This window comes from Danio aesculapii, chromosome 23 (assembly GCF_903798145.1).
Source record: "Danio aesculapii chromosome 23, fDanAes4.1, whole genome shotgun sequence".
Taxonomy (NCBI): domain Eukaryota; kingdom Metazoa; phylum Chordata; class Actinopteri; order Cypriniformes; family Danionidae; genus Danio; species Danio aesculapii.
The window spans coordinates 42,978,357-43,005,221 of NC_079457.1; the positions used below are offsets into that span (position 1 = coordinate 42,978,357).

At 34.8% G+C, this 26,865-nt stretch overlaps 2 protein-coding genes across 5 annotated transcripts in view; one reads left to right on the forward strand and one right to left on the reverse strand.

Annotated features, from left to right (window-relative positions):
• Positions 1-788: 788 nt before the first annotated feature.
• On the reverse strand, positions 789-10,982 carry rcc2 (regulator of chromosome condensation 2). Its single transcript, XM_056449360.1, is given in 14 exon segments — positions 789-2,128; positions 2,216-2,293; positions 4,167-4,239; positions 4,329-4,425; positions 4,428-4,433; positions 4,517-4,697; positions 4,774-4,940; positions 5,029-5,143; positions 7,226-7,314; positions 7,408-7,539; positions 7,688-7,831; positions 9,539-9,632; positions 9,987-10,201; positions 10,795-10,982. Coding segments are annotated over 13 exon segments (1,485 nt in total). The 5' UTR covers positions 10,191-10,201; positions 10,795-10,982; the 3' UTR covers positions 789-2,023.
• A 2,474-nt stretch (positions 10,983-13,456) lies between these two features.
• arhgef10lb (Rho guanine nucleotide exchange factor (GEF) 10-like b) overlaps positions 13,457-26,865 on the forward strand; it is an 89,225-nt gene continuing 75,816 nt past the window's right edge. For 2 of the 4 annotated variants that reach the window (XM_056449212.1, XM_056449214.1), the window contains exons 1-2: positions 18,687-18,906; positions 23,626-23,925. In XM_056449212.1, the coding sequence (XP_056305187.1) occupies positions 18,717-18,906; positions 23,626-23,925 (490 nt within the window). In that variant the 5' untranslated portion in view covers positions 18,687-18,716. Of the gene's footprint in view, positions 13,713-16,901; positions 16,968-18,686; positions 18,907-23,625; positions 23,926-26,865 lie in introns of those variants that run through there. The other 2 variants (XM_056449216.1, XM_056449215.1) reach the window with 2 other exon arrangements.

Here is a 26,865-nt window from a genome sequence, read left to right on the forward strand (position 1 = left end):
TTCCACTTACATTTTAGACGGTGTAATCATTTATTTACCCCAAAGAAATTAGTTAGGCATATTGACCATGAATTAATGACAAATCAATAAATGTATAAGAATCACAATATACAGAAATACTTTTAACCACTAGATTTTACTCAAGTTTTACAATTATTAAGTTCTGTAATGATAGAAAAATAATTTACCCAAACAGTAGTCATTTTTTTCTTGTGTTTTTTTAGTAGACACTTGCATTTATATGCTTTTTCTCCTTGTTGTAGACATTAAATGTCATTGATCCTTACTCATTATACTTACGAATACATTCAAAGTCACAATGAAATCATGACATGTTTTCTACCACACCATGAACAAAAAAGTTGACAACTCAAAATTGTAAGGCAACTTGCTGCAGTGCTTTTGAGTTGACTCAACTTTCAACCCAAGTACTGCACTTGACTCGATTTAAGTAGAGTAAACTCAAAAATGTCCTGAGGCTGGTTGCCTTAAAACTAAGTTGTCCACTTTTTTTTTTTTTTTTTTTTTTTTTTTACAGTGCATATTCTGACATGCAGCCAGTAGAACAAACTACCAAAAAGAACAAATAAGATGATCAATGTAAAAAAATAATTGGAGAAATCCTGCACATACGAGAGAAGTCTATCATATAACAAAAAAACCTTCAATTATAAACACTGAAATAAAGAATCATGCACTCAGATAAATGGTTCACGCATTTAGAAAGTAGGGTTAACTTTCACTTTAGAGCTGAAAACATACAATGAAAGAAAAACTACAGCACCAAATACCAATTTACATTAACTTTTATTTAATATTAAGAAAACAAAATAACATTTAAGAAAATCAAAGCATGAGTTGGAATTCCAGTTCCTGGAAACACACTGCCTAAACCAATGAACATTTCTTTTGAAGTACACAATTTAAAATGGCTGTTTTCACACAACATAACACACATGAGCTTGTCGCTCACCCACAAACAGTGGATGGACTCTTGCATGGACTTCCAGATGATGAAAGAAAAAATGCCATCACAGTTTAAGCCCAGGTGAACAAAGAAATGGCACAGTATTTCAGAAAATGATGCTCTGTAAAGACACTGTGGTCCCAGATTACAGGACAATCCGACTCTTCTCAACATCAAGTCCAAAGAATTTCCAAAACATGCTAACATCAACACGTGAGAACAGCATTTCTGTAGTTTACAATACAAGCGATGAACATTAATGACTTACATTTCTAGAAAAGGGAGAATGAATTGAATAAAAATCTCACAGCTGATGTCTCATTTGCATTGTAGGAGTTGATAATACTTCCCTGATCAGATTAACAGGAGTCTGTCTTTTAAACATGGATGGGGGAGAGGGGAGAAAAACCCAACAACTCATTAGCTACATGGTGTGGAAAATGATGCTCTTATATTTGATGATATAACGGAGATGGAAGTGATGTTCAGAAGGGTGAAGTGCCCCATAATGCATGAGTTGTCCTAGGACTAACTGAACTTCCTCAGCCTGAATCACCTCACTTAGAAAGGCACAAGAATGGAGTGAGTTTGTCATCTTTTAGTTAACCGCTAGCCCATTGATAGTCTGCATTAAAACGATTTAGCACCAGTTTGTTTTGTTTTTTTTTGGAAGAGAGCAGACACGGATCTCACAGTCATTGTTATGGAAAAACAAAAACAAAACAATTAAGTTACAATAAGTGATAAACTTCCATTAGGAATGTATAAGTAAAAGGGAAGGATCCAGTGGAATCCGAGTGCTTTGAGCGGCTGCTGGCTCTATTGTGTATTTAAAACATTTAGCATCTGAAACGCCACAGCCTACACAGATCAGTTAAAGCAACTTCAACACTTTCATCCGACACCTGGCTTGTCTCTCAAAAATGTAAATTGATGTCCAAAATATAAAGGAAAAAATAAACGATCCCATCCCAACCATACTGTGATTACCCAGGTGACCTATCGAACAGAGGATTTTCTTTCAAAAAGCCCCTGGAGGAAATGAGCGGGGTCACATCAGAGAGTGCGTGGATTGTATTCGGGCAGCTTCTTCAGCTTCTCCTTCTCCTGCTCGGTGTCTTGCCGAGCAATAACCAGGGAGTGCGAATAGCCCATCACCACCTTAAAAAAATTCAGTATTCAGTTGCAGAGTCATACCTTTTACACACAGGAAAATAATTCTGGAAAAAGTCATGTTTTGAACAGCACCTGCTCGGAATACACCCCATCCAGAGTTTTGACTTCTTGGGCAGTGGTGGATGACTTAGGTTTGTTGTCACCATAGCCCTAAAAAAAAAAAGCAATATTTGCATGAGAAGCTTATTGACATTCATTACAATACGAAAGCTTTGGAATTAGTTTCAGACAATAAAAAAAGCAAGTTCATGCCATTTATGTGTATTTATTTACATAACAGTGTTTTGCGAAATTGTGAAATGCTTGTCTTTTTGGCTTGACGCTTCCAGTCTCATTGGCTTTCAATAAACATTAAAAACATTTAAAAAGCTTGTCATGCTGCTCGATGTTGCAAACTGATATTTTGAAGTATTCTATTATTCCCAGTCATTTCTTCCATAGGCAACTGAATCAGAAGCTCTAAAACAAAAATTGCAAAGACGAGAGCACTTCAGCATTACAGAATAAGGTCAATATTGTGGATTCTAAAATGGATAGTACTGGTTCTTGATGCAGACTGGTCAATAGCAGTTTCTTTCTGCAATAATATTTGAATCAATGTAAAACAATCTTACTGACTGGTTTGTCCATCAAGTTATCCCTTTTGATGATTTTTAAAAGGCAAAATTGGTCTGGTAAATTTAATTTTGCTAATGTCAGATGGAATCAGATGCACCCGTATAATATTAATACATAGTTTATTTTAATATTTGCATTGCACTGCCTCTACAGCAGTCTTCACGGTCACACAATTGTTCAGAGGTCACTCTAAAGGCCTGTTTACACCTGATATTAAGATGCGTTTTTGTCAGTCTGAATACAAGTGGACAATACTAAATGTACTTGCTTGTGCAAATAATGTTTAAAATGATTTAACATGGATTGGTCTCACACAGTCAAGTGATGCAATTTCGCAGGTCAGAGTTGAAAAAGCTTGAACTTTGCAACGCAGCAAACTGCGAAAGTTGTCGCATGAGCTTGCGTTTACGGTCTTACTCATTCGTGTGCGTTTGAAATGGAAGTCTATGGGGAGAAAAGCCCAGTGTGACCGCAGCTATAATGTGAAAAGATGATGTCACCACTTATGAATCTTAAGGGTGTAAAAATGAGTTGTTTCTTCGGTGCACCGCAATGCAGACAATTTAATATCAGTAATAGATCATAACCGGTTACTATGTATTGATGTCAATTATCTCATGCGCGATGTCGTGGTAGAATACTATGGCAAGGGAGGTGAGTGAGTAATTAAAATGCAGAAACTCTGCACAATTCACTGCGTATTTGCTGCACAGTCATTCACTGACACTGAAGTTACAGCAGAAGCCCCCCATTTCACTGCTGTGGAGAAAATGAAAGTAAACTCCATTTCTCTCTCTCTCACTGTGGACCTTTGACTTGCTGGTGTGATGTTTCATGGATCAGCTGTGATCACTGCATCCGTTTAACAGTGTCACTTATTGGTGAACAGCATCAGAGCCAATCGCTCATAACCAATCATATGTGTTTAACAACTCAATCCACATGGTTTAAAAAGCGGGATAATTTTTACGTTTGTTTATTTGTTTTAAATGCTCATGTTGTTCTGTGCATTTACTTGAATGTTGTTTGATACAATCAAAAAGTTTTTTCTTTGAGCAGGTAACATTAAAGCTACAGTTCATATGTCTGACTGCTTGTATTAAAGGACAAGATTGTATTACAAATACATACAAAATGTATTTATGAATTATACATTTTAATACAAGAATTCTAGTGATGTGAACTAAAATGGTGTATGTAAAGCATCGTCAATGCACCGTGATATTTAATTGAACCGAATCAATGGCATGATAATTGTAACCGAACCATGAGACCAGTGTAGGTTTACACCTCTAATGAATCTAATGTATTTTTGCTGAATAAAAGCAAATAATTTAATAAAATAAAAAAATTAAAATTAAAAAACAACAACTAGTCATGATTTAGACAGAAAGGACAATCTTACCAGCTCTCCGAATGTGGGTGATGGTCCCCAGCTAATGGTGCTGTCATCAGCTGCTACGATAATACTGCTCTTCCTGTGAGGATATAGAGAAAACATCTTATCAACTTTTTTTACAAACATTTCAAAATGTCTCATAACACATTCAGAGCCTGCTTTACCCACCCACAGGCCAAACTGCGAATCTTCCATCCGCACAGGTCCTGTACAGCTTTAGGGTACATGGTGGACTCACGGGACGTATTTGTCACTCCCCAGAAAACAGGCCGCCTGAGAAACGAGAAGCAGCATTAACCACAAACACACGATGGATATTAGACATGTCCTTTTTCAGAGCGGAATCAGATGCTTACCCATTTCACTCAAAGCAAAGGAACACTGATATCCACAGTATATCTGAGTTGCACCACGTCCAGGGAAGTCAAACAGCTTGACTAATCGAGGGACCATTTCATCTTTCTGTTCAGCATGGCCAAGACGTCCATATCCACCGAATCCCCACGAAAACACACGCTTTTGAGAATCCAACACCAGCTGTGTGGAAACAACAATATAAGTGAGTCTCAATTTATCCATGTCTGACCTGCACCACAGTTTCCACACTACTCACCGTGTGATTAGCGCCACATGCTACATCCCGAGCCACAACATTGGGCACAGGAAGCACTTGGCCATCCTTGGTCTTCTCAATAAAAATGGCCACTCGTCTAGGTATCAGCTCACAGTCGAATTCAATGCGCTGGGCACGAGCAATGAACTTTCCATCAGAGTTATGCCCTATTAGGTAAAAAACACAATGAATGCGAATTATCCAAACAGATGCATTTCATAACTGTATTTCAGCTAAGAGATGGCACTTGCTTACCAAGTTGTCCGTATTCTGGGCAGCCAAAAGAGTATAGATTTCCCTTGCAGTCCACGATCATACTGAACTCTGCTCCACAGGCCACTTTGACAATCGGCTGTCCGTTGTACTGGATCTGAAGGCAAATTAAGGCAGACGTTTTGTAGAGCATACAAACAACAAGGAACATGTTCAAGCCAAGCACCCTTGAGTAAGGACCATTTCCACCAGGTTATAAAAAAGGAACCCTATAAGACTTGTATATAACATTACAGTTAAATACAACTTAACTGATGTCTTGAAAGACTTAAACAATGAAATCTTAAACAATGAAATGTTACTTTATAATTCTAATAGAGTTTCTAATCCAATTATTTGTCAAATAAAATTGGTCAATAAATGGTCTATAGTGTTGAATTTGTTTACCATTTTCAGGGGTTGTTGCAATCTGATTGCGTTTTGTAGCATAGACAATCATCGAAATGCATTCAATGCCTTTTGCCCCCTAATGTGAACATTGTGGCTGAGAAGATGGTGATAGAGACTAGATCAATACAACATGTTAATACCATGTGGACATAAACCCTAATGGCTTGTGAAATGCACTAGTGTTAATAACACCGCACTTGGAAGGTATGGTGTATGCCAGATTTTAGCTAGTCCCTGAACAGGTTTTTTTGTGCACTCAAGTTTGTCATTACAAATATGGGTCTGAAGCAAGCGTTTACAAATTGAGACAATGCCGCATGCATTGCGCTTTTCAAACATTTTTAAACTTGACGTGTATGGCCCCTTAAATGGTATACATTTAGTCTAGATCCTGTTCTTGCTCCTTGGAATATTGCTGTGTCACAAGACGGCAACAAGTGTTGTTTAAGCTCAGGTCAACCCTGGAAAGTTACATATACATTAGGGCTGTACAGTTAATCGAAATCGAATCGCAATGGTGATTTTAAGTGTTGCAATTATCTAAAATCACTAGAGGCTGCAATACAAAATATATGTATTATTTAATTGCCCAGAGCAAATGTGTGACTGCTGTCTGTGTGTGATATTCCTACTAGCCAATTGAGTGAGCACGCTTTTATTCAGCCCACTCAGAATTGCGCAACCAAACTATGCGGAACACCCACAATCAAAACAAACAAACAGGAAAGTGAGGACAAATGGGATGATAGGGTTTGCCGTTTCAGAAGAATTACTAGATGAATTAATATCAAAAAGAAAAACAGGACATCTGTAATTTGGGAATATTTTGGTTTCAAAGTCACAGACACTGAACAAAAAGAGGTAATTGGTAAGAGCGGTCTTAGAATTGCTGCCACAGCACAAGGAAATGCAACAACCAGCACCTAAAAAAGCACCACAGGCAGCTATATGAGACGTGTCTTGCTAAAGTCAACTTAAAGTATTGCCAATGACAATCTAGTAGCAAGCAACAGCAAAGTACAATTTCAGAGTTGTTTCAGTCATGTTAGTTTGCTGAGTGTATCTATTTTATAATTATTATCATTTTCTTAATAATAAGCTACACCATCACCCTAATTTGAGTTCAAATTGTTTACAGAAAGGTAAGGTCATTTTATTTGTGTTTACGGTTTGTTGTAGAGAAAAATGTGTTAAATTTCTGAATATTCAAACATAAATTTGTATAAATGTTTAAGTTAATATCTTTTCAGTTCCTTTTTTAATGAACACTCACTGCATTTAAGCAGTAAGAAGCTGCGATATAGATTGAGCTAAAGCTTGACTATACAAAAAATAAAAAGCAAATCAAATCAAAATCGCAATGTCAAAATGATTATAAAAATAAATAAAATAAAAAATAAAATCACAATTAGATATTTTCCCCAAATCGCACAGCCCTATTTACATATATAAATGTTAGCTTTACACAATAAATAATAGGCATTTACAACAGGGTCCTAAGTGGACCCGATTCCAGAGGGGACTCGAACACACTGTCATTGTATTATTACAGAGTTGTGTTTTGGCTTTGTATGAAATAAAATCACTTCCGATCTTGTTGTTCCTCTTGTAGCTTGGGCAAGAGACAGTTCTCTATAAATCAATCATTGTTCTGGAGTGAGTCTAGCTCCACCTTTTTAGTTACCTGTTATCAAACCTTACAAAAGGGTCGCAAAAAAGGAGTACTGTACAGAAATAAGAGTCCTGTACCGCTCAGTGGAAAGGAGCCATAGGTTGAACAGAGTCTTACTGTAGCTGGGCTGAGCACTGCATCGGTCTGATTGCCCTGGCCTAGCTGCCCCAGTTTGTTTTCTCCAAAGGTGTAGACAGTACCATTTTCTGTCAGACAAAGCATAAAGAATGCCACAATGTAGTTAGATTATTATAACAATTATAGGAAATATCCTTGACATACAGCAAATGGTAGCCTACCTGTTAAAGCCAAGGTGTGGTTTCTACCACAAGCAGCTGCTACAATCACTTCCTCCCCCAGGCCCTCAATCAGTTTTGGGGCCTCCAATCTTTTAGTGTCTCCGTGACCCAGCTGTCCTTTATCATTACGACCTGAGAGACAGCAAATGAGCAAATCAGAAAAAAAAGGTTTTCATGTAATTTAATGCATGAAGTTTATTTATTTTAAGTAGTAAAAAAAATTGACAATAGCCGTGATGTGAGGCCAAGTTAAGGTCTTAAATAAAACAGGTTCACTCACCCCAGCTCCAGAGTTTGCCCTCTGTGGTGATTATGAGACTGTGGGCAGCGCAAGGTCCAGACACCACACAACTAACCTGGACATCATTGAGGCATCCATAGCGATGTGGACCCCACAGATTCTGACCAAGGTTTCTGAAAGCAGCTGCAAAAAATAAAAACGAATTGAGAAAAACAAATACTTAAAAGCTGATATCTATAACTGGCTGCAACCCACACACTTCCTCTTTTATATTTTAAGCGTGAAGTCAGTCTTTGCACCTGGTTGGTTTTCTGTACAAGAATGTTTCATTTGTAAAAGCTTCACTGACCCTCAATACTTTGAAGAGTATATAAAAATACCTTAAATGTCAGTATCAGTGTTGCCAGATTGGGTGGGTTCCCGCACAATTGGGGGTTTAGAATTTGATTTCGAGGGTAAAAATGGCATTGGCAGGTTGACAAAATTTGGGCGGTTTTGGAACGTTCATTTTATATGCAACTTATCTAATAAAAAATAACTGTGTGCTCCTACTTCATTCAGTTAGTAGTGACCAGCAAACCACGTGGGCCCATCCGCAAGGGGTGAGGGAAAGTTGTATCAAAAGCTGACCCCCCTTCTCGTGCACGCGCTTCACGCAGCGCCTGCAGTTAAACTCACAGCGGTTTATCATGACACTATTTATCAATCATTTTTTCCCTCATTTGACAGCATGAACAAACATAGAAGCATTGTCTGATTAGCAAGCAGCAAGTAATTATGTTAAAAAGAATTAAAAATGGCAAATAAGACGAATGTATACCTTATTTCGAATAGGTAATTACACTACAGCGTGTGGGTGAGAGGAGGGCAGGGTTTCGATGTGATCCGGTTATGTTGTGGTTATGTGACTGCAGGTTTTAGTTGCCGTATGGTTAAATTATGACAGATAAAGTAACTAGGTTAATTTTCAAATTTTATAAAATATTAATCTAATATTTTGGGTGGTTTTTTTGTGCGTGTGGGTGGGTTTTGGACAGCTTTTGGCTGGAAAAAGTCAGCTATATCTGGCAACACTGATCAGTATCTACACATTTTTAAGAGAAGAATTTTGTTTTTAATGCTGTGTTTCAATTTTGACATGAACAAAAATTTGCCATTTAAAAATAAAGTTGTAGTTTGTTTACTAATCTTAAATGAATAGTTCTGCCAAAAATGAACATTCTGACATTGACTGGAGGATGAGTAAATGAGTGACTTCCATTGTAGAAACAAAAACGCTTTGCATGTCAACAGCTTTTTTTCTTGCTGATCTTCAGAATATTTTTTTGTGTTCCAACAGGAAAAAAATTTCATTTAACTTAAGAAATTCATATAACCAAGCGTGCCGAAAAACTGTCCCTTTATTAATAAATATTATTTTCTTGGTTTAAAAAATAAATAAATAAATATAATAAATAAAAACTTTCAGCGCAACAATGGATTAAGACAAGTTCATTGGTTGGGTAGAATTATGGCTGTCCTGCTAAGATACTTGTACTTACTATATATATATATATATTATATATATATATATAAATTACAATTAAAAAAAGCACTTTTATTAGTAGAGGTTTACATTACCCACTTCATCTCAATTTGCAAGGGCTGAGGATGCCAGAACTTATTCCCTTTAAATCTTAATACACTTAAGCAACCAGGACGTCCCATTGGCCATCAAGTCAGAAACAGCACTGAACTACTTCAGAAAAAAACAAAACCACCAACTAAAATCTGCTGTCTCAGTGTCCTATTAAAAGATTAACACATGACTCACTCAAGACGAAACTGCTTTCCTAACGCCTCCCAAACTAACATCTATCACAGATATCTCTGGCTCAAATGTGATCATACCTTGCTGTTTTGGCACTTCTTTTCTGCCAATCAGGTCCCAATTGGTGGCCCCAAAAACGAGCAGCTGACCTTTAACTTTGGGAACCTCGAGTTTCTGCACAACAGGGGGAAAAAATAATAAATCTATGAACAATCCAATAATATAATTCTTAAACTTTATGTAAAATAAATTAATAAGTTTAAAAAGACGTTAAAAAATTATACATACATACATACATATATATATACATATATATATATATATATATATATTTTTTTTTTTTTTTTTTAAGGTTTATGCAGATAACATCAATAGGAAGACAAGACAACTAATCGCAACCAAAAAGCATTTTGTTTTCAGATCAGTGACAATGCATACATTCAATTTTGAATATATTCTCTGTATATTATCATAATTTTACAAAGATCTTTCTCTACACAGACTGATGTATGCAAGAGGCATCCTTACAATCTTCTCCTTCACATCATCAGCCACAGTGACCGGTTGCAGACCCGCTTTAGCTGCTGGTTTCCCAGGTTTCTTGGTGTTTTCCTGTTCAAAGTCATCAAACTCATCATCACTGCTGAACTCTCTTTCCTTTTTCTTTCCACCTCCTCTTTTCCTCTTCAATCCACCGTTCCCGGACACATCTGTCACCTTCTTGCGTGGCATAGTACAAAATCCTACAATAAAGCAAAAGAAATGTAGTAAGCAATCAGTGTTCAGTACAGATCATAATGTGACAGAAAAAAAGAATCAAACGAGCCGAAAACACTCGAATGAAGAAACAGTCTGATTCATTTCTTCTTCTGCTCCAAATTCCCAATTATCTCACAGCTAAAGAAACCTTAAGAAAACACAAACATCTGCGCTAATTAGTATTTCTGCGTATTTATCAAAAATATAAACATAAAGCGTCATGAAAGCAGATGTCATGTGCTATGCTAACAGACTAGCAATGCTGCAACAAAAGAATCAGCAGCAACGCGTCTGTCTCACTCAGTCTCCATTTGTTTCTTTGTTATGTTTTATAACGCAGCCGCCGGTTAGCCAACTAGCACCGCTGTGCTTCAACCAAACTAGTAACTAAACTATTCCATTACCCACGTGTTATACATTTGCCCTGTCCCGTTAAAACAACCCAAGCCGTAAACTTAGTGCATTTGAAACGTTAACGTTTACAGATGTGTACGATGCAGACGTAGCCGTGTTAGCATGCTACACTGCATTTGCATCCGAAGCCGCATTCATAAACATCGTGAATATCATAACTTACCTGAGTAAAACTTTCCGCCTTCTACTTTAAATACAAATATTAAAGTTGTAGGACTATAAATGTGTCAAGTTCAGAGGCTGCAGGTTGGTCTGTTGTGCTGAAAGATGCGGTTATTATATAAGTAGATTTCCTGATTCAGATGCTCTACTTATGTCTGTCCGTCTTCCTCGTTTTTTTGATTGATTCGGAACAAAAGACTCGCAGCCTCGCGATCAAACCACGTGGGTGCAGCGCACACTCAGGGCTTTACACAGCACACATCTGTCTGGACCGAACGCTGAATTTCACATTTAAAATACCCCAAAAACACACATTTAAGCGGATTTTATTGTCATTAAGTGTAGAAACTCGCAAAAAGTTTCTTACTTAAAGATCGCAAGATTACCTGCGTTATGATGGGACGGACACGTTGAACGTTAGGCTTAAATGTATTTTTCCTATGTGTATTTATTAAGTTAATTTAGGTCCAAATGTACAGTTAAAGCACTCATGTAACTTTCATGACAGTGAGCGTGTAGTCCACAAAACAAACACACGAGGGAGGGATTCAGTGCTAAGAGAACTACAAATTTCGAGCTGGATAAAATAGACTGTATAGCGCCCTCTGCTGATTGGGAGGATATGCATTTTGTCCATTCTGAGATGTGTGTTTTGACCGGTTTCGACGTTTTTGTTAGTTTTACCAAAGAGCGTAGAAAATATTTAGATATATATCTACGTTAGTCTTCATAATCATCTGTTTTGCTTAGACACGAGGGTGTTCTTGGTTACTAATATGGTAAGTGTGAGGATTGATGATGGCCGGTGTTCTGTCGATTTGTCTTACCTTGTCATATTGTCCTGCCTCCATTTCCAAAAGTATTATGCTACTCATCAGATTTTGCTACCAGTGTAAATTTTTATTTGGAGTATAGTGTGGTATGAAGCTGTAATATCGCCCTAACCTACCTAATCTCTAACTTCAATCCCAGAACCATCCAAATACAGTGTTGGTATCATAATCTGATGGGTAGGATAAAATGTAAGAGCACCATCATAAACAAATTACATGTTTAATTTTACTTTACTTTTGGGTTATTTGTAAACACAAACATCTATTTTATATATATAAAAAAAGACTAGACTTGCAAGTTTCAGACTCGTTTTAAAGTTGACTGAATATTTCCCTGCATAGACTGGAGGGTGCAATCATGCTTTCAGAATGGTTGAATCATCATAGGGGTTGTCAAATGTATGCTAATATTATCTATAATTTTTATTCTTAATATTATTATTTAAGATACAGATCTGAGCAAACTATTTCTTGATAATTAAAGAGCTGAGCCCCTCTCAAATTCTCACCCTGGATAAATAACCACAATATAAGGTAAATTAAAGGACATACAGTTATGTTTTAGATATGGAATATGTGTAGGCCTACTCCAGAATATGAATTTTTGATTTCAACAGTTTTATTTTTAACAGTTAAAATCATTCTTAACCCTTTAACTGCTCGCTTTACTAAATACTTGACCATATTTTGACTGTTTTACACACACAGCATTGTTGGTTTACAAAATAAACATACAAACATAATCCTGTTGCACTACTACACTTGATTTTGTTTTTATTGTAAAAACAAAAAACAAAAAAAAAAACATGTTAAGTGAGAATCTGAAAATTTTTATGCCATACTTCAAAAATAAAGATCTTTTTAAAATCTTTTCTTTTAATAATTTTGTTTTCATAAATCGGTCTAACACTTCATATTATCAGATTTTTTTAGTATGTAATAATTCCAGTTCTTTTACCATAATCCGACATATCTACCGTTTGGTAGTAGTTTATATTTTAGAAATTATGAGATGTGTTGTAAAAAATGCACTGAGTGTGTTAACTAGCAACATTAGGAGTTAAGAAATGCAATCCAAAATTGTTTTTCTTGGTGGGGCAGTTAATCTCAAATGGTAATTTTTGTTACAAAGATTTTGTAAGAATTACTTCACTAATAAAAACATAAATCCTTGATATCAAAAAGACAGAAATCGAAATAATATAAAAAAATATTAATCAATAATTTGTAATAGCTGTAAATATCTTTTACGCAATATGACAATAAACTGCAATTCGCAAATCATAATTACACTTCTTAATAATATCCTGGAAATAAATTAATTCAAAATGGCTTGTCATAGGAAATACAAACATTATGATGCATTTTAACTTATTTAAACCAGGATATTTTAATAGAGGTGAAAAGGACAAAAACAACCTGGTTTATCTTGTTTAACTTGACTGACATTTAAAGTAACTTCAGGGAGGAAATAAATACAGTTCAGGAAATAATAAACAGAATTCTTTGCTTTATAATGTTTAACACCATTAGTTGTTGTGTACGCCATTAGTCAAATATTTAATAAAAAATGGTTTACATTTACTTTTGGGACACAGTAGGAAAAAATAATCACAGACTTTCTGAATCCAGCAGCATGGAATTTCTGAAAGAAAACTGGAAGTAGCCATTGATTGGTTGGTTTGCAGCCCTGCTCGTCTTTCATTGGCTGGTTGTTCCTGAGAATATTTACATGGAGGCTCTCTCCTGATGTACGGCAGGGGGAAGGAGTGAGTGAAAAGAAAGGAAAAAGGGAGGGACTGAGTGAAAGAATAGAGGGAGAAGAGTTCTCATTTTCGCCGTGTCAGTTAATGCACCGGGAGAGACTCAGAACTTGTTCTTCCACTAAAAGACTGCAGATCAGCTGTTTGAATCTGTTGTGCTTTCTGAGGAAGATACAGTGGTGTCATCAATTTTACATTCACAGATGGCTGCACTGCGCAAAGATGGGAGCAGACATGACAATGGATTTGTATTGATAGCCTCTGATCAATAAGGACAAAATCAGAGGGGTGACATTTTAAGGGACTTAAAGCCAGGCCTGTGAGTAAGTCTTTCTTTGGAATAAGAGCTCAAAAATGCAGTGCTTAGGTTGTTTTACATGTACAAAATGTAACAATGCAACTCACTAGGGGGGAGTGATAATTAATACAGTAGATTAATACAAAAAACATCATTAACAACAACAAAAACATTAAGACTGTCAGATGAAAAGATGATTGTTCATAATAATCATACCACTTGAATCAATATTGAATCCATAATAAGAATGTGCTGTTAATTCACTTGCTGTTCTTTTGTGAAATGAATCTTTTTATATATATTTATTAATGATATGGTTATAATTGTAGCTTCAAATCATAAAATGCTAATGCTATTTTGACATAAACATAAATAGAGTCTAATGATCCCTGAGCAGAATTAAGCATCCGGATAGACTATACCTCAAACACAGCTATTTCACCTGACAGCACTAGTGGCTCTGTAAAATGACTTTTACTATGGTATATTTGTGACATTTAAAAGGTAATCATAATATCAGGCCTGTGCTAAAGCTAATCTGAGGCCAGGTTCATGCTCTGTCTTTCAGTTATCCAGTGGTTTGATATCACTGACTCACATGGGATGACAATTTCGAATCAAACCACTCCTTTTGGTCATTATTTTAAGCTCAAGGCTACAGCCTGTTAGGTTTGTGTGTTACCTTATCAGTTCTGTCAAGTGTATTGACTGATTGCAAATTTACACAGCACCCTAAACAGGAAGTAGAGATGGTTTTCTGTGATAAAAGGTCTGTAAAAAAGAGCGGGCATGGAGAGTAAATATATATGGAGGTTCAGATGCCTGTCTCATTGTGTCTTGTGTCCAAGGCGATGCCTGTGTCATTTCTTTGTAAGGATTTGCTGGGCCATTCATTGGGCCTCAGCTCTTACTCGGTGCTTTACTCTCAACAATTCAACCTTGCTGTGTTCTTGGAGAGGGAAAGAAGCTGTTTTGCCTTTGTTCATTCACTGGCCTTAGCCTGGCCTTCTTTAGTGAATAATTCATGCACACTGACCTCCAGCTGTAGGGTTATCTATCAGGAAACAATATGGGACTTTGAATAAACACTTGGGGTTTGGCTGTCACTTTTATCAAAAGCGAATTACAGAGCATTTAAAGGTGGTATTCACTTTCTGACTGTCAAACTCATTGCAATAAGGATCCATGCAGAACAATTAATTTCAGTATTAATTATATACAAGGCAAGGCACTTTTATTTATATAGCACATTTCATACACAGTGGCAATTCAAAGTGCTTTACATAAACAGGAATAAAAGAGACTATAAGTATAAGAAAAATAAAATCTAATAACAAAAATGATTAAAAACAGATGTAAAAATCAAAAAGTTATGGTAACATTTGAGGAAACCGATTGCAACAAACCATTAAAGATCAAAAGCAAATCCTAATGAGTACTGTGAACTTAATCCATTTGAGTAAACAAAGCATTTTGAGCACAGTAAAACCCAATAAATTAAGGCAACTCAAACCATCTGAGTACTGTAAAACCCAATAAGTTGAGGCAACTCAAACTGTTTGAGGAAACCGATTGCTACAAGCCATTTAAGTAAAAAAAAACTAATCTTTTTGAGTACTGTGAACTTACTCCATTTAAGTTGAAGTAATGAAGTGTTTAATTAACTCATTACCTTCAATATGAAGATCAAAAACTCTTTTTAAATGAGTATAACTAACTTTCAGTCAATTTTGAGTTAACTACACTCATTTCATTGGATAAAGTTGACAGTTGGGTTTTACAGTGCACTATTATATCACATAATAAATATTTAATAAAATATGTGTAAACTTTTATGATATTTTAGTGAAATTTTTAAAGATTCATATATAGATTTAAGTAATTTTTATTATTTTTGATAAATTTTATTAGACTGACTTTATTTTTTTGGCTACTTTAGTTAGCTGCTAGGTTAACATTTTTGTTAATTAAACTGTTAAGTTTAATTAGCTCTATTTTACTTAATCTTTATATATATATACATTATATTTCAGCTCTATAGGGGCTATAAATTGAAGTTGGTTAATGTTGTTTAAAGTTTTTATTACTTACTGTATACAAATGCTTTGTGACTTGAAATTATTTATTTCAATGGTTTTGAATTGAAAAAGTGTATTTCTGCTTTTGAATTGTATTATGAGACCTTGACCTCTGCTCAGACAACTTCTGATGTAGAGAATTCAGTTCAGTCTTATAATGAGACTTTTTTTGTTGTTGACATTTTAAGTTTGAAACATTATACGAAGTGCCGTCTGAAATTTCCATCAAAAATGAACATTTTTCTCAGCTTCCTTTGTTTATGTTGAGATATTTCACTTTAAAGACCAGGAAAAGGACTTATTATTTGCCATAAAGTGATATTACTGAACATACACACAGGAGCCTGACAAAAATCTTAATTTCAGAGGAAAATTTCAGACGCCATTTAGAGGTTTTTGCATCTAAACTCTTCAGATTGCGTAATAAATATAATATAGAAATACAACTGTGAAATAACATACAAAGTTCTGGCAGCTCATTATGAGGTTTGTACTGTAATTTACACAACCAACCCATACAAATCAATAGTTCAAACTACTGAAGAACTACTGTCACTTTCTTAGATTTTGAAACAACAGAAGTTGACAGAGCAGAGATCAAGGCTCCATGATACAAACACTTTGAAAGCATAAATAAATGGAATACACATAAAGAGTGAGTTATACAGGCAACTGTTCAATGGATATTTGTACAGCGTGGTACTGACATAACTCAGCCTATTGTGAAGTTTCTTCAGCACATTTTTCTGTGTCTCCCTCTGGTCTTTCCTCTTGTTTGAGTTGTGGTTTGTATTGGTTAAGTCGTGTTGTTCTGACACATGCAGAGAGTTTTTCCCATAAATGTGGGAGGAGATGTTGTGCGAGGATTCAGCCGGTATAAGGCAAGCCTGAATCTGCCACACAATGTTGAGGAATTTCACATTTTCACCCTGAAGTTATCTGTAATCTCTCCTTTAGTTATTATCAGCAATATTATTCATAATTCTGTGGTGTTCAGAGTTCATTATTCAGGGGTGTTGTGTTAGATATTTTACAGTTTAAAGGCATTGTCTTTAACTCATTCAAAAACCATGTGTGTTTGAGGACTTTAACATATTAGAGTAAATGTGTTGACATTGTATTTTTCTCTTTTACAGGAGAGTAGACATGACTAGAAATTAACTTCATGGCATCTTCACAGTCTGTTACCCCTCCTGAAAAAGGTTAGTACATGTGTCATGCTGCTCATTGTTTTCCATATGTGTTAATTAAAAAAAAAAGTTTAATTTATTTTACAAAAAGACGACAAAGAGGGCCCACTCACACTGTAAAAAATGCAGGCTTCAACACAATTCATTTATGTTGTCCCAACACAAATTTATTAAGTTAGCTTAACAAATTTGTTTGGATTGAATGTAAAACAATTAAGTTGTTCCAAAAAAATCTCAAGAGTTGTGTTGTTTCAGCTCATTTTAAATAAGTAGATTGAACAAGCAGCAAAAATATCTTTTCGAGTGCATGATGAATTTATTTTAGTATTATTTATAAACTGTTAAATCCTTATTGTTATGTCAAAAACTTCTCACAAGCAATGCTTACGGAGATTCTTAACAGAGCACTGCTTGGATTCAGTTTATTTGCAGTTACTGAAATAAATGTTTAACAGATCTTGGACCAGATTTACCAGCAACTTTCTAAAACGTTTACGTGACATACACTTAGTATAACACTATCAGGAGGCTTTGTCATGCATGCAGATAGTAAACTTACATGATGATGAACTGCTGTGTCATGCGAGTATGATAGACCTGATAAAACCAAACATGTTTAGAGAATTCAAAACAAAGACTGTAAAGGCTCTGCTTTTTTCTAGAAAGGGGCAAAAAAAACAAACACACACATACAGACCCCCCCCAAAAAAATCACATTTTAAATTAAGTGTTAAATGTCTTAAAATTATTGATAATTTGCTTATTTTAATGCAAGTAATTATTAATTTTATATTATAGTTATAAGATGGATGTCATCCTAGATATATTTTTATAACATGTAGGGCTGCACGATATATCGTTTGAGCATCGTGTGTATCCACAATAGTCACATCGCAAGATTAGATTATTTATTAAAGTTTAAAAGATAAAGATATTATTAAATATGATTATTTTGAAATAATTTATACAATTTTGACCATGTTATTTTATGTAGGATTGTTCAATTTCTGTGCTTGAATACTTTTAGACTTACAGTCTACTTACAGAAGACCATAAAGCACAGATTATTTAACTTTTATCTTTGCTCTGTTGTATTTATATATGCTTGTAATATATTATATTTATGCAGATGCACTGCATAGAAAAATACTTGATCATTCTAATATATCTAAAGAAATGAAAGCTTTCCAAATAGAGGTATTCGATTAAAAAATACATATTCATATCGCAATATATAAAGCAGAAAAACCAAATATCGCAATGCCAGATTTTTCCATTCTCGTGCAGCTCTACTAACATGTATTTATTGATATTATAAATTGATTAGATATTTGAATCTTTAAAAATAAAATGAAATTATTTATTTAACAGAAGAATATGCTTCTACACGCTGTTACTCCACATACTCTTATTCAAGTACAGATCTTCCAAGCCCAGTGGTGTGTAGTCATGATTTAGTAGCCCTGCCAAGATGTTTGAGGAGGTGCGTCACGTGACATCACACTGTTCACTGCACTCTCTGACACAAACAAGCCCAAACAAAGGGTATCTGTGCATGACACATTAGGGTGCGCTCTTTTCAAATACAGAGAAACCATAATGACAGTGTATTTACCCCTGCACGTCACTTGTTCTGGTACATTACAAAACAGTATATTGTGTAAATCACTGAAACACAGTTACCTAGAGAGAACACGGCATTACCCACTTAATCTCTTGAGATCTTGGGAAACCGCCTGAGCGCTCAAGGTAACTGACCATATGCTGCAGCAGAGCAATTCTTGCACCATATGCCACCTGCTCTTGACACACAACCATCCTGCAGCTATGGAGACTGTTTGCATGAGGCAATCGCTGAAATTTTTAGGGTCACCCAAAATCCACCTGGCCGGGTCTAAGAGGTTTTCATACTTCTGCTGGAGTGAGGGGGTTGAGGACAACAAGCGGCATGGTAAAACCATTGTTTTATTGGTTTTTGTGATTGTTGAAATAAATAGCACAGAGGATTGCATGATTACTGACCTTTAGAGCCATTTTCAAGTCATGTGAGTTTATATTGGACTGCTATGAAGTAACTTATGTTGGTTTATAAGGTAAATGTGCACCAAAGAAAACTGCAGAGATGTAAAGATATAAATGCGAGCATATAAATTTCTTCTTTGCTATACTGTAACTGCTTTGCACAAGCCACTTTCATAGTTAAAACATTTAGTTGTATGAAATACTTTCAGTTGCGTATTCTCCGAAGAGACCATATGGTCACATGTGTAATCCTGCTCATCACATGATCTGTTTTTCTCCATCCAGTGGAGTCTGTAATCTGTATTCCTGCACTTTGGCTTCTTTTCCTAAATGTAATGTTCCAACAACTGGTCAGACATGGCCAAAAAAGTGATGTAATAGTTGCTTAACTTGGCTTTGTGGTTAACAAAAAGAAAGATATAGGCTGTCATTATTGCTTTGGGATTCGGCTTACAACACGCTTACACTTTTAGTGCGTGTAACAGATGTGTATTATTATTTTGTCCATCTGTTCAGTGTTTGCAGTATGTGTTATCAGAGGGAGGGTGTCTTGGCTTTAAGCTTGTGAGGATTGGGTGTTTTTCGGACCAAATGATGACTCACAAGGGTTTTGTTTCCAGTGTTATGGTCAAAACATATTTTAGAGCCTCCCCTTTGACTCAATCTGGCTTCATAATGGAATGCAAATGTAGCTGCTTAGAGACAAGAGTGTGCTCTGAATTATAAAGACACAATTGTTTGTTGTTGTTTATGCTTTTATGTCAAACTGGATTATGCGTGCTAAGTCAGAGTGTTACATTGCAATCAGTGCATAACAGACGGGTCTTGGGGCTCATATTGTTACACTATTAAACAAAACGCTCATGAAAGAAAATAGATTGTTCTCTGTTCTTAAAACCTGCATATTAGGGCTGAATAACATATCGCTTTAGTATCGATATCACAATGTGTGTATCTGCAAAAATCACAATATGGGATGTGCCGTGTTGAGTAGGGATTATAGTTGAGTATAGAGTCACTACAGAGTTTAACTGTAATGGAGTGAAAGTTTATCATCTGCATGTGTTTTTAAGGCCTGCGATTGTGTGAGCATTGTAAGGGAGCTTCAAGTATTCAGTGACTAATAAAGACTAATTTCCTTTCATTTACATTTGATCATTCAATTTCTGTATCTGAATAAACTGTTAAGACTCCCCAGAAAAGCAGTTTATTTCACTTTTGTCTTTTCTCTGTTGTATTTATCTATGCTTGTAATTTGTTTATTATATTTTAAGCATTAATCATTTCCCTGCAACATCATCCCTATCAATCTAAATTAATGAATAATTTCCAAAGAGAGCTGTTCAAGTCATTCATTTCATTTTCTTTTCGACTTAGTCCCTTTATTAATCAGGGTTCGCCACAGCCAACGTATCCCCATGTTTTACGCAGCGGATGCCCTTCCAGCTGCAACCCATCATTGGGAAACACCCATACACTCTCATTCACAAACATACACTACGGCCAATTTAGCTTAACCGATTCACCTATAACACATGTCTTTAGACTTGTAAGGGAAACTGGAGCCCCTAAACCGGAGAAAACTAAATACTGCAATGCCAGATTCTTTCAATATAGTACAGCCCTACCACATATCCACATTTGTAAAAATATAGGCTTAGGGGTGGGAGAGCTTATGATTTGTGGCAATACTAATCACACTAGTAATGCTCAAAAAACCACTCAGAACCACTTGGCCTTTAAACCGCAAAGCAATCCTCAAACAACCACTACTGCTCACCACTATCAACATCAACAACACCTAAACAATCACTTAGAAAAACTCTTAGAAACCTCATAGCAGCACCATATCAACCACCTGTAGCAACACTCTAACAACTTAAACAATCGCTCAGAGCACTTTACCAATGCTTACAACAAACCACACTTATAACAACATAGCAATTAGAACTGAGGAGAACTCAAAAAGGTTTTGTCTATACTTTCGTCAATTGGTGGAGTTTTGGTTTCTTGCCACTGTAATTTTTTCTGGCTTACTTGGTTAGGGCTGGCAGAGCTGTGCTTCATTGGAGTTGCTCTTCAGTGGGTCGGCCTTCAAAATGAACACTTAACTGAACTGATTTAAACTCAATTGAACTTTAACAGTGACATTTATATTAAATGGAACTAAATCAGTTTTAATTGAACTATTGCTTCACTAGGATTCTACCACTACTCTATTGTCTGCCTGATGTGCTATAATGTTTCCATAATCTGAAATAATGTGATGGCTTTTTATTCTCTTATCTCCATCTATGTTAAGCTGCTTTGGCACAAATTTAAATTGTAAAAAGTGTATAAAGATGAATTCAATTGAACATAGCTAAACTCGAAAACACCCAGATAACAGGGTGTCTGCTGGGTTATAAAAGGTCCTAAAATGTCTTAAATTTCAAAAACTACATTTTAGGTTTAAAAAAGTCTTAAATTCACTGAAATATGGTGTTGTAGGTCTTAAATCATTTTAAACAGGTCTTAATTTTGATTTGTCTTAGTAAAGCTACTCAATTGGGCTGACATCCATCCAATGACAACAATACAATTAAGTTCTAACAGCTGTTAGACATTTTTACAGCATATTCCCCAAATTAAATTCCCTTATCACAGAAAAAAAACAAAAAGAATTACACTAATTCCTCATGATAATGTCAGGTAAATAGAAAAAAGTCCTAAGTCGATAACCCTGTATAAGTCTAAAATTTTATTCTTAATAGTCTTAAAAGGATCTTTAAAAGTCTTAGATTTGACTACCTGAAACCTGCAGAAACCCTGAGAAAATCCTATGAACAACTTCAAAACCAAGAAGACAAACACCCAAAACCCTCAAGAAGGCTTTCCAGTCACCTCACAATACTTGCCAAGCAATTCTTAAACAAATTTGAGAACAACACAACAACCTGACAGTACAGTTTCCTTACTATATGAATAAGCATAAATTGAAATTCACAGAATTCCCTGTGTGACACTTCATGTTTTTGTTGAATTACAATAAAATACAGAATCGCTGTCTATTGGAAGGAATGTGTCAATAGAGCCGCCATTTTAGTACAGGGTAGAGCTCCTTTGAAATGAATGTGAGACCAAGGTGCAGTGGAGGACTGGCCGTCCAGAGCCAGACATATATACACATATATACATATATCTATGATCGGGAGTTTTCCCGGTGGTTAGTATGCAATTACGAAAATTATAATTTTACATCACTTTTCTACATCGATGGATAAGTGACCGCATGGGCATTGCTGACAAAGAGCGTGTGTTTGTGTGCATAGAAAAATGTATTATCTCCCTACCTGTTAAATTTGATCTAATGCGTGTCCTGAAACACACCCCCTCTCCTGCTTTCACTTTTCATTCTAATGGAGGGAGCAATTGTTTGTGAATGAATCCCCGTTATGAATGACTTGTTCAATAATACAAGTTTCTAGGCACTGCCGCATCTTGTTGTCAAATTTCATTTACATTGTTTGCTTATTTTATTCAACAAAACTAGCATAAACCTAGTATTTAGTGTGAGTTCGGGGCTACTTCGCCTTATGGTCAGGGCAATAAGAGACTGTATTAATATCGATACTTGTTTAGCACAAAAGTCCGTAACATACAAAAATGTAAAAAAACAAATCTTACCTATGAAATCTTCTGCCTTTGTGCTTTGTTTGCTCGTTACTACACCTGTACGCAGGGAAAAAGTTCAGCATCTTCAGATTGGCTTTTGTCTTGACTAGTGTGGTTGAATGATGTTTGTCCTGAGAGCACTGTACAAATTTGGCAGCGGTATTGACGCATGCTCAGGGTCCGTATGCGATATCTAGTGTATATATCATTTGCTTCATTTATGCTCTTCAGAAACCTATGGGTGACGTCACGGATACTACAGTTCAAGTCAGAATTATTAGCCACCTGTTTATTTTTTCCCCAATTTCTGTTTAACAGAGAGAAGATTTTCTCAATCCATTTCTAAACATAATAGTTTTAATAACTCATCTCTAATAACTGATTCATTTTAAATAATAATAAATTAAGTAAATAATATTTTACTAGATATTTTTCAAGACACTTCAATACAGCTTAAAGTGACATTTAAAGGCTTAACTAGGTTAATTAGGTTAACTAGGCAGGTTAGGATAATTAGGCAAGTTACTGTATAATGATGGTTTGTTCTGTAGACAGTAGAAAAAAATTTGCTTAAAGGGACTAATAATTTTGACCTTAAAATGGTTCATAAAAAATTAAAAACTGCTTTTATTCTAGCTGAAATAAAACAAATAAGATTTCTTCCAGAAGAAAAAATATTATCAGACATACTGTGAAAATTTCCTTGCTCTGTTAAACATCATGCAAATATTATGCAAAATACTCATAAGTTTAGAGTGTTATGCTAGCTCTAATATTGTCAAATTAATGTTTATCACATTGTTTTAGTATATGTTTAGTAGCTGTAAGAATAAAACTGGCACCTTCTACATGCTAGCATGCATTTTAGCTCGTGGAAAAGTAGCTTTATTTATCATTCATGACTTTCTTAGACAACTACCATAAACACACTAGCAACTCTCAGAAACACTCAAAATACCCAACTAACTAGCAATGTTTTTATGTGTTATTTTAGAGTCCATGGTCACTGGTGTGACTCAGAAGCCCCAGGAGGAGGAAGAGGAGGATGAAGATGATGAGGAAACTGGTGAGAAGTTTGAGTTTGATGACAGTGAAGACGAGAAGAATGCAGTGGAGGATAAAGAGTCAGGAACTCCTCATGTGGAAGCTGAGCTTTCAGGCAGCTCTGATGTAAATGCACTTTATTGTCAATCTATGAAGCATGTCACGCACAGTAATCAGCCAGCAGTCAACGGAGGGACCCCTGCTGGTCTGGAGGAACAGAATATGCCCACACATCCACACACACACCAAGGTTTGTCTGCATGGTATATACAGTATCACACAGTGATGGACAAGGTACACAAAAGTATATAGATAACTAAACAACATATAATTTCAGTAAAGTATAAAGTCCACCTTTTCAGTTTTACTTCAGTAAAGTGCTTATCTTTGATGTTAAATGTAAAGAAAAAAGGAACGATACTGATTAATGAATGTATAGTTTTAATATTTAATATTATCCACATGCATTATACTGAAAACCATGAGGAATGATTAATGATAATTGAAATGTGCAAAAAAGTAAAAAGAACAAATTATAACATACATACTAGTATTTAACAAAAAATAATAGTATTTAAAAAAAACAAACGTCTTTAATATCAAATCTAATTAAAAATAAATAAATTAAAAGGAAAAAGCAAAAAGTTTTTCATATTAATCTTATTAATACTTCCCCACATTATAATTCGTTATTTACATACTTCTTTATTTCCCCTTTTGTTCTATTCATTCTTCTTTTCTGTTTCTATCAAAAATTTTTTTTCATTTTTTTTTATTTATTATTTTTGTTTATTTAGTTTTCCTCTCCTTTTTTTCCACAACCAAGTTCCATATAACTTCAAAGGTAACAATAATAACAATTATTTGATTTAATAAAAATAAAAAATAAAAACTCCTTGCATATACTTACATATACTACACTCACAGTCATACTTTTTTAATGCATCACAAAGCAACTGAAAAAAATAAAAATAAAATAATAATAATATTAATAATAATAATGAATATATAAATGCTGAAAAATATATACAGAAGAAATATACAGTGCTCAGCATATATGAGTACAACCTTCATAAATCTCTCATTTAAAATAATATTTTTTATAAGATGCTTTACAATATTATTTTTGTGCATATACATTAGATTAGTCAGTACTGAAGCCACATCTGGAGCATATCTAACAAAAAACTGGTAATGGTTCAAAAATTAGTAGGCCAAATTTAGATGTCAGGGAAAAATATGAAATAAAAATTTCAAAAATAGCAAAAATCAAGAGAGAAAAAATATATATAATTTCGTTGAAATTTTGTACTTTGTATTTTCTTTTTGCAATATTTTGCATGAATTTAATTGTATTATCTTTCAATTTATAAAGATGTTCTGTGACTAAAATGTTATTTTAATAAATATATCTGTTTTATAAAACTGTTTTGTTCAAATGCACCAATATATATCACCCATATTCACTGAGAAATGCAGGCCCGTAGCCAGGGAGGGAGGGGTTCGGGTGGTTCAAAAGACCCACCCCTCACTGATAAAGGTCCAGAATTTGCCTCATACATGAGCTCATTTGTTCTATTTTGACTGCTAGGCCTTCATAAATAGTAAAAAAAAAAAACACCAAAAAAGGCTTTAAGACCAAGTGAAATTGGCTGACACTTCAGTGTGACTTTAGCTAATCAGTTTTTGCCAATGCTTACAAATATTGTCATTTTACGATCTGACGTAAGAGAAATCTTCTTTCGCTACTGTATTGTTTTTTAAACAGAGTTTAAAAACAAAAACATTGTACAGGTAGCATTCTAAATGCTGGACCTTATTCAGGAAACAAAAAATGAGCAAGTTGTGATGCACCAAAAGCGGCCCATGCTGAAACTAATTTGAATACTATTTTAGCTAGAAAAATTGTGAATCTCTAGATTATTAATATTCTTCTTCTTCTTGTTCTCATTTTTATTATGTTCTTTTTTTTTTTTATTCAAAGGGCCAAAATCTGACTGAGGACAGTTGAATGTGCTGGCCGGTTTGTTATTTGCCTAATAAATGACAATAGGATACAGTTTTTAATTTAAAACAGGTTTCTATTTTTTTTCTAATGATAGATGATATGATTAATATGTATTTTAAAAATAAGTATTATTTCACTTTCTTTGTTCTAAATCTTTAGGAAATGTTTTTGATATATGAAAAAGTATAGTTATGATGACCATCCTACAAGCTAATTCAGCTAAAATAGTGCTTAAAATGTCACTATAATGCAGTATTTAATATAATCACAATTTAATCATGATTTAATAGAAAGTGAAGAGTATAACTGCAAAAAGGTCCATGTTTTGAGAAAAAAGAACCACCTCTTTCAACTGGCTGGCTACGGGCCTGAAATAGATAAAATATTCATTTTCAAAATGAGGTGTACTCAATTATGCAGAGCACTGTATATAAAAAATGTGTTGCCATTTTTAAGAAGAATGTAGCAATTTCTTATCTGTTATGTGTTAAATCAGTTTGAAACACATTAGCATTATTTTGTGTTATTTTATATTTTAAATATGAAAAAAGCAGCCCTGTTCAGACAATATCAATAAGGAGATGTCCAGTTGTCCTCATTCAAGCATTTCAAATAGTGGATTTATTTTATAGCACGTTTACTTTACCAAATCAGTCATTACCTATGAATTACTTTCATTTACAACAATAAATCCTTCAATTCTGCATGAGTAACTCAGATTTTGCACCATGTGTCACAGAACAGACTGACTCTAAATGGATCACTGGGATAAATGGGTCATAAATTTCAGTCCTGCTCTGAAATAATTGTAGACTTGTAGAAGAATCGCTCGACAATTTCTACAGTTAAAAATAGTGTTTTTTCCTCATTCATGAAATGTAGTGAAGTAAAAAATTCCTAAAGTAAAAATACTCTAATAAGATACTTGACAAAATGCACTTAAAGGGATAGTTCACCCAAAACTGAAAATTGCGTCATCAATTACTCCCTTTTTACTTGTTCCAAACCTGTTTGAGTTCTTTTTTTTGTTGCACACAAACAAAGATATTTTGAGAAAAGCTGGAAACCTGTAACTATTGACTTCCATAGTATTTGTTTTTCCTATACGTACATCAATGGCAGATTTTCAACTTCAAAAAATGTTGTCTTTAGTGTTCTACATAAGAAAGAAACTCAAACAGG